We start from the raw sequence: 9105 nt of genomic DNA, 5'->3' as shown, positions 1-9105 counted from the left end.
CACTGCACATATAAACACTTGCTATATCATCTCTTCTGTACCTTAATACAATGGTTCTGTTAAGATATGACCTAATCTCAAATATCAGCAGAATGATGGAAGAAATTATGTTGGGCAAAGTTAGGTCTCCCTCTGCCCTCTCCTTAGTATCTTTTTTAATTTATTCATCTTTTTTTAGTAGTCCCCTGCTATGGGTTACAAGAGCTATAGCAGAACATAATAATTACTGTGTAGCTTAAACTTATGACATCCTATGAAGCAGGCGATATCAAATGGCAGCAGTTGTTCAGTGCCATAGATAGAAATAGTATAGCACAAATGTGTTTTGTATTCAGCGAAGAATGTAAATTATGAAGTTAAATTTCAGTAATAAATAAATACATAATAAAATACATTTATTTAAAAAAATAAACATGATAATATGGGTTGGGGTAGAACTTTTAAAGTAAAACAATTAATTCTTGATGGAGCAAAATAATTTGTGTGAGAAAACAAATTATAACAGAAGGTTGTTTTGAATAAAATTATTTTTCTTTTCTTTTCTTTTTTAAAGGTGGCGAGGGAGCCTTTTAACCCACACCTGGGGTAAAATCCCCAAACATTTGGCTTAATATGCCCCCAGGGGGATTTTTACCCCAATAATATCTTTCACTTTCAGGTTTTTTTATTTAATCACCTTGAACAAAACTGAAAATTATTAACCTTATTGTTCTATTTATTGCTTTTTCAAACCAACTGCTAGACACATTTGATCTCAGACGAAAATTACTATTTCTGGAGAGAGTAATTTATTTATGCTGTATGAAACAGGATGAGCCCTGTCAGTCACTCTTTATATTACAGGTGTTTATGTCAATGTAATTACATAAGTACAGAGTAATGAAATACATCATTTATAAATGTAACCATTTGGAAGAGCAGTTGATAAATATATTTCGTTACTGTTTTTACTATGGTAATTAATTGTATTAATGTGTAGCCTAACATTAAACATGAACACTACTGTATAACGTGTTACAGGCCTATCGTGATTGAAATGTGGCGGGTATCGACGACAAAACGTCTACGGCAAACTTTACTGCAGATTTTGAAAGATTTTAAAGCTATATATCAGCAAGGATTTTTAAAACTTTAAACGACTTATTTAGATTTAGATCAGTTAGTTTTTTTTTTTTTTAAAGAAAGGGCTAAAGCAGACAGCAATGCCATGGTTAGCCTATAAGAGAAATCCAAAAGTTTTAAATATCCATACCGTCAATAATGAAACGCCATAGTCCGTAATCGCTAGAAATTGCTCCTGTATCAGGAATTCGAGATTAAGTTATGTCAAACTTTAGTCTTTCACGAAATATTGACATTCTCCAAAATCTTTCCTCATAAAGATAAAGTAAACATATCCTCAGTTTAATGGGGATACTGTGATTTAGGCTCTTTAATAGAAGAAAATAGATCCTGAATAGCCATGTAGCAGACTTGCGGATTATTTTAGTTGTTGTAGCTCAGTGTTTGTGTGTGTGTGTGTATGTGTGTGTGTGTGTGTGTGTGTGTGTGTGTGTGTGTGTGTGAGAGAGAGAGAGAGAGAGAGAGAGAGAGAGAGAGAGAGAGAGAGAGAGAGAGATGCAACATTCACTCTCTTTGAATCGGTCGGAGGGGTAAAGTCTCAGTGTATATCACTTTCCCGACTGGACCCGCACATTAAACCACCGAGGCATGATTCCTTTTCTCTTCCATATTTCCTTATCAGCTCCTTCACCGTTTCATTTCTTTCACATGAGAATTCAGGGACCCCCAAATTCAAGGCCGGCGCTTCAAACAACAGCACTGCGGTTTACTTTTCTTCAGTCCAAATGCTATCCCAGATCCAATTTTAGATAGACGAGGCTTCAGCAATGATGCTTTTAAGACTTACCGAGAGAAATAGACAATAGCTAAAATTTTTAAGTGAAATCAGCCTTACATCAAACCAAATATAGTATTGCAATATTTAAATTTATACTATAGCTTATTACATGTAAATTTGGTTTGAGATAAACATGTCTTTCAACTGGTAAAATTGCATAATTAAATAATGTACATAAATAATTATTATATACATAAATATTAAAAGCATTAGGAATTATTACAACAACAATTAGGTCTATTGTTAGAATTATAGTAAAATATACATAGGCCTCTCTCTCTCTCTCTCTCTCTCTCTCTCTCTCTCTCTCTCTCTCTCTCTCTCTCTCATATATATATATATATATATACATATATATATATATATACTGTATTACAACAACAATTAGGCATAGTATTAGTATAGGCCTATATATATATATATATATATATATATATATATATATATATATATATATATATATATATATATATATATATATATATTACTAATTCAAACAATAGTCCTAATTGTTGTTGTAATATTTGATAAATATTAAATATGTGAACCGTATCAATCTCTGGGTCTGGTTCTACAGTAAAAAAATCAGCCTTGTTGTCATCGTCAGTGTACTGTGCTGAAATGAAACAGGCCTAATATTAGCATGGCAAGATTCAGCGCAAGATATTCACTGAATTCTGCACTCGTGATTTTAGGGTTAGCCTACATTTGGAGACTATAATGCAAATGACCCATGGCATTTAATTAAAAGTGTCATGTCCCCTCACTTTTGTTTCATGTGTTTTATATTTTCAACTAAAGTGTTTCAGAAAGAAAGCGCCCTGTGTCCCCTCCTCATTGAATTTTATCATTAAATGAAGCATATGAATGATCTGAAAGCACAGCCTGTCACATTAAATTAAATAAAATAAAGAACAATTATCCTCTCCTTTTCTCTGATCTCCTGCTGAAAGGAGTCTTGGAGAGATAAGGCAGATTGAATTCGGGTTCTCCGTTGAGCTCAAATAAAAACGTCTCGGAGAAGAGCTACAGATTTAGGGCTCCATAATTTCAAATCATAATTTTCACCTCTGTTATTTTTTTCCATTTGTGTTTTGTTTGCAACGTTTTATTTCCGCAGACTGCTTTAGAAAATAGTTCAATATGGCAGCAATAAGCACAGCTGATTAATAGCTGTGAAGGGCTCATAAATTAACATCTAATTACACCCACATGCTCTTAACTTAACTATACATAATGCCCGGAATTGTCATTCAGAGTCAGGTGGTGTTGGTTGATTATCTAGCTTAGTTTTTTTTTTTATATTATTATTCATTGCATATCGTGTCATGTTGCCTGGATCAATGTATCAAATTATGAAATTATTCTAGAGTCTTATTGTAGTGTGACTGGACAGGATTCTGAACTATACAATTTGGTAAATATGTAAGATGGAAAATGTTTAATTTAAGACCAGGTCTTATTGTTTAAACGTAGAGAATATACACATTTCCCTGACTTTCTATTAGAAGTGCTCCTTAAAGTTGCCTAATTATCATCGTCCAATTTCAAAGTTGAATCTGCATGCTTTAGGGGGCTCATGTAAAACTTGCTATTTGGTTAAATGGAGTATCACCCTAATTTATAACGGCAGATAAGAGCACAGTCTGTCATAAAAATCTGAGCCCCCTCCCTCCCTTATATTGAATTGCACCTTGGGCAATAGCGCAGAATCGTGAATCTTAACTTCTTCCAGCATATGTTCCTGGCAGATAAGTAAACAATCTGGATGTGAAATGAAAATTTTAATTAATACAGTAATGCTATTACACCTCGGTGTGCAAATCCCATTCCCCATCCCTGCAACAATAGACAAAAGTGCAGGCCAATTCCAATCCTCTGTTTGCAGCCGAAACCCAATTGTTCTGCAAGCTTGTTTCATTTGAGTGAATCCCATTCTCCATTCAATTGACTGCTTTAGTTTCAGCAAAAAAAATTTTTAAATACATGAAAACTTGTACCCACTGTATTGAATTCTATTATTTTCTGAATCGAGACAAATATAGACTAGCAATAATTCTTAGTAGGTTGTTACATAATACAATAGAACAATTATGAGAATTTTTTTTATCAATAAGAGTAAACAAATCTGGTCTTTTTAACATTAAGCGTATACGGGCAACAGAAGATTACGTTAGTGGCCATGAAATTACTATTGTATTTTTATATATGACAGTATACATATAGTTGTATATGGTATATATAATATTAAATATCATTTAAAATATTTAAAAATGTACAGGCATGTAAAATCCACAAGCCAACGACATGTGAAGACTGAAGTCATTAATTATTCTTGTTTTATAAAATGAAACTTAGCAGAGTATTTCTGTCCGTAAAGTTTTAATAATCTAAGTGCTGTACTCGATTTGATCGGTAAAACAGGTGGAACAAGGAGAGAATACCTCGAGGGTGAAACGTCTCCTACACCTCCACTAATCAGAGTGTGTTCGCCTTATTTCAGAGACATGATGACACACATACAAACACGCACCTGAGTGCAGAAAGTTTTACATCGTGAACGCAGCAACTTGTGCATATTTAAAGGAAAGTGTGAGCTCAAAACTAAGAAAGAAAGAAAGAAAAAAAGAAAGCAAGACAGAAGCCGAGTCGAAAATGGAAATGGTAATGCAAACTGACATCTCCTAAATCTGCAGTCTTCTTCAATGTGTCAGCCGCGTTTACTGGCGATGCTCTGCGATAATCGATATAAGAATTTTTTAAGCACCTGACGCTTTGTTCAATTGCTTTTATTGGAAATTGTTGTGTAATACTAAATGATGCCTCTTACTCGTACCACGCCTTCTTCGGTCCAATTTCCATTCTATTGTAGATCTCAGGGTAAATCACAATTCATGTTCGCCATCAGTTTCCCTAGGCGTCCCGATACAGTAATTGTTTTGCCATTTAATTTGGACCCGCGGTCCCAGCAGAGCATTCGGGAACGCCACGCGTTGACAGAGTTCATCTTAAATTGATGCCGAGAAGCCAGATGGTTATTACACAGCTTCTGCCGAAACGTTGGACGATTTAAGCAGTGCTTATTGAGAGGATAATTATTTTAGATTTCTAATCAGATGAATTTCACTTTCCGCAGTAGGCCTCTGTCTTGTGTATGTTCGACCAAATTAAGTTTTATTTTACCGCATAAGCAAAAACCATTAGCTTAATATATCTAGAAGATAACAGTTATATAAAAAGCAGTTTTGGGTTCACCGTACTCTTTTGTTTTCTGTTTTGTCACCACTATATAAGGCCATCGCCAAAATGAAGATTCATTAATTGTTCAAATATGCAATGTAACAAGGTTTATGTATTTTTTTTTTAAGACGAAATGTCTTTATTCAAAATGTCTTTGCTCGGCAAATGAACAAAGAATCAAGGTATCACCCTTTTAGATACACTTTCCTTTCCATTAACATGACAGGATTTAAGTTACCATCGCAGATAAAAATACAACATGAACGTTTCAAACTTTAAGTTCTTTCTGAAATCAAATAAACGAGTGACACTGAACCACAGGAAAATAAATAATTAAAAATAATGCCAAAATTAAAGATATTGAAAGATATGGATTATTTTTTTCACTTGATATTTTAAATAGACTAATTTTAGGTGCCGGTTTGAACATATAAACAATATAACCCGTATATAATCTTTTAAACGCTTAATTTCTCACTTTGAAATCCCTATAGTCATATAATTTGAATTTCAGAGTGCCAGAAAATAAAATAAAATAAAAAGTAGGCTAGTAAATACAACAAGCTGTACAAGACACATGAATTCCAACCGTTAACTGTGCAAATCAAAGTCATTCAAATAATAATAATAATAATAATAATAATAATAATATGATGATGATAATAACAATTATATTAACGGTTAAAACAAAATTACCATTATTATAGCATCAAATTGTACATAATAAATAAAATGAAAGGCATCCAAATCTGGCAGCCATAGTAATAAACGTTTAAACATTTACATTTCTTACAGTTCTGGGCACCTGTCCTACATCTTTTCCAAGATCAATGCTGGGATCCAAGGAACCTCTCGTAGATGGTGAAAAGTTCATGTCCACACGGCCTCAGCATAAATGTCTCGACCTTTCCCTCTCTTCTTATGTACATGCATTGCTGTATTCAAGTTTTCAAAGAGGAGATTGTTTTTAGTTGTAGCGTCACATAGCAGCGGCATGTGCTGATGAGTATGGGTCAATCCCACTCTTGGTCATTCCTGGAAACAGTATGTAGGCAACAGGCGGCTGTAAACTCGATGCCGACCATGCGGTGCAGTTACAGGGCACCACATACCCAGGGTTTGTGGGCGATGGGTGAGTGTGGGTGTGCTGGCTGGGGCAACCCAGGCTCCCGAAAGCGCTGTTCTGGTATCCCAGAGATGATGCGTAAGGTAACGTGCTGGTGGCCAACGTGTGCGGCATCTCTGTCATCTTCTGGATGGCGCTGGAGCTGAAATGGCTCGGGTCGAGGAAGGAGTAAGGGGCAGATGTCGGTGGCAGGAACGCACGGGCTTTTTCCGAGGAACCTAAGAGAGATTCAGAGACCTGAAGTCCTTTCAGGTGATCCGTGTCGCCAAGGTAGGGCAGAGGAAACACGTACCTGTCCTTCTTGAGGAGGTTCTTGGGTTTGCGTCTGGGTCTGTATTTGTAGTCTGGGTGTTCTTTCATGTGTTGAGCCCTCAGCCTCTTGGCCTCGTCGATGTACGGTCGCTTCTCGGATTCAGAGAGCAGTTTCCACTCGGCGCCAAGTCTTTTACTTATCTCTGAGTTGTGCATTTTGGGATTCTCTTGAGCCATTTTTCTCCTCTGGCCTCTTGACCAGACCATGAACGCGTTCATGGGTCTCTTGATATGATCGACCGGTTTTGACATTTTTACAGCGTCCGTTTAAAGTTCCTGGTTAAAATAGCCTAACGATAAAAAAGTTTATCAGCCAACCAAGAGAAAAAATTATTCACCTTTTTTTTGCACACAGACACAGATCATGCCACGTCTAGAGAACCGGATATGTAGGGGAACGACATCAATGAATGAAAAATAAATAAATAAAAAAATCCAGTAATTCTTCCGTCTTTGTCGTGAAGTTGAAAGATTTTTCGTCTTCAAAAAGAAACTGTTGGTCTGAGAGAAGAACAACCACGCGCTCCACAAAATCCAGCGCGGGAATCGAAGTCTGATCGCGCGCTTTTTTCTCTGAGGATTCTCGCGAAGCACCTGGCTGGGAAATGAGGAGAAGCGCGTGAATGAGAGCCAAAAGCGGTGAAGTTCAAAGGCTGGGCTGGTTCGCTCTGCACGCGATCTGACATAATCGCAGGGCGTTCACGCGCCAACCTGAGCGCCCAATCAGCACAGAGAAACCCACATAATACCTACCAAAATATGTATATTACCACACAAACAAAGATCTGGGAGGGAAAGGAGGTGACTTTCTTCCCTCCCCAAATCCATTTAGTTGAAGGTCTACAAACACAGACCTTCAACCTTTTTGTAATAAAGCCTGACATCTACCAGCGTCAATCCTCCAGAGACGACTGATGCCTGGATAATAGACTAAATTTTATTGTAAACATTGCAGTGTTTATGCGAACATAGTTGTATGTGAGCGCTTAAAGATAAGCTTTATATCAATAATTAAAAATATAATGCCGATTTATCTAACAATAAGCCAATGCTTTAATACATTTTATTTAACTTTCGTTTTACAGCAGATTTATTTATAATGTTTATAAGAGTTTTACATTGAACTATGGTTAACCATTAACCATTTAAATTAATTCAAACCACAACGTACCATGTTTTGAAATGTCTAAACAAGAGAGCAACTAGAAAGACAACGGTCTTAAAGATCTTTTAATATAAGCATGCTGTCTGAGTCAGTGCCCCCAGGCTAATATTTCCTAAATGAGAACAATTGTCCAAAGCTCTCCTGGGACAGGCTGGGTTGGGGCTTGCACCTGTTTTGCTGCTGTAATCTCTCATGTGTCGAACATGCCCATGGACCTTTTTGAATGGTAACACCACGCAATTTGGTATTTTGAAAACAATGCCAGTGCCTCACAATATTAGCATTACATGCCACAAATAATATCAAGAATAAAAATACAACAACCTTGAAACCTTTTTTTCCTCGTTGTAATGTTTTTTAACATATTTTTTTGCAAAAAAAAAAAAAAAAAAAAAAAAAATATACAAATAAAAATAAAAACATTATTCACATTTTATAACAAATTCTTAAAGCATAACATTCATGGTCACAGAACAATGGCCTTAATTATTATTACTTAGTAAAAGTATATTTTACATTTATGCTGCCGTTAATAGACTCCGTCTGTCCCCGTGATCTCTCTCTCTCTTTCTCCTTTTTATCTGACAAATAAACTCCTTCATTCATTTACTATTGTCAAGATCTACTCAGATGTTTAAAAGGGAATATGACTAAATCAAGGTAATGTGTTGAGCCAAGGTTCTTGTACCAAACGCTTTAACATGCAAATTTGACTGTTTAAAAAAAGATCAGGCTCCTAATGAGCCCGAGGCAAGGAGCTTGATATATGAGAGGCACGGGTGTAATTATTAATCAAAATGTATACGATATGTGATATCTCGTGGAGGGGCCTTCAAGCGTGACATGAGGGGAGATCTGTCTATAATTTAGCACACGAACATATATTGTATCCATCGTAACATACGATCATGCGTTATTTCAAATACTGAGCCAGTAATTGAAAACTTGTTTCAATGTTGGGAGATAAATGTCGTGCTCATGTATGCATGCAAATATGTATTAATTTGTTAATTTATTTATTTATTCAATTAATTTATATATTTGTTGGTTTGTCTGTCTGTTAGTTTGTGCGTTTTGTCTGGTTCTGTTTTTTTTTCTTTTCTTCGAGGCATTATAGACTTCTTTCTCAGATCAGCGAGGGTTATGCCATTAGCACTTTATTTGTATATGTAATAAATATAATATTTATAGGCCTAGTATTGTTATCCAACTCTATAGGGTGGCTGTGAATGCAGACATATTCATGTTAAAACACGGGATATGCAGGAGTTTCAACCTTGCCGCGTGCAAGTGAATGCGATTTATTTTTTAGCCTTTAGTAAAACACATAAACCCCGCAAAAATAACCTGAATAACTGTCTA

At 35.7% G+C, this 9105-nt stretch overlaps 1 protein-coding gene across 1 annotated transcript; it reads right to left on the bottom strand.

Moving 5' to 3' along the window:
- Nucleotides 1-5085: 5085 nt before the first annotated feature.
- Nucleotides 5086-7171, bottom strand: sox14 (SRY-box transcription factor 14). The gene has a single exon (XM_052131180.1). The coding sequence runs from the start codon at nucleotides 6828-6830 to the stop codon at nucleotides 6120-6122; it is 711 nt and encodes a 236-aa protein (XP_051987140.1). The 5' UTR covers nucleotides 6831-7171; the 3' UTR covers nucleotides 5086-6119.
- Between the last annotated feature and the right edge of the window lie 1934 nt (nucleotides 7172-9105).

Source organism: Xyrauchen texanus, chromosome 7 (assembly GCF_025860055.1).
Source record: "Xyrauchen texanus isolate HMW12.3.18 chromosome 7, RBS_HiC_50CHRs, whole genome shotgun sequence".
NCBI classification, from domain to species: Eukaryota; Metazoa; Chordata; class Actinopteri; order Cypriniformes; family Catostomidae; genus Xyrauchen; species Xyrauchen texanus.
The sequence above is the reverse complement of the archived record's forward strand: the minus strand, read 5'-3'. Positions and strand labels throughout refer to the sequence as shown.

Coding starts and splice junctions, on each gene's coding strand:
- sox14 (XM_052131180.1), bottom strand. CDS start 6,830: ATGTCAAAACCGGTCGATCATATCAAGAGACCCATGAACGCGTTCATG.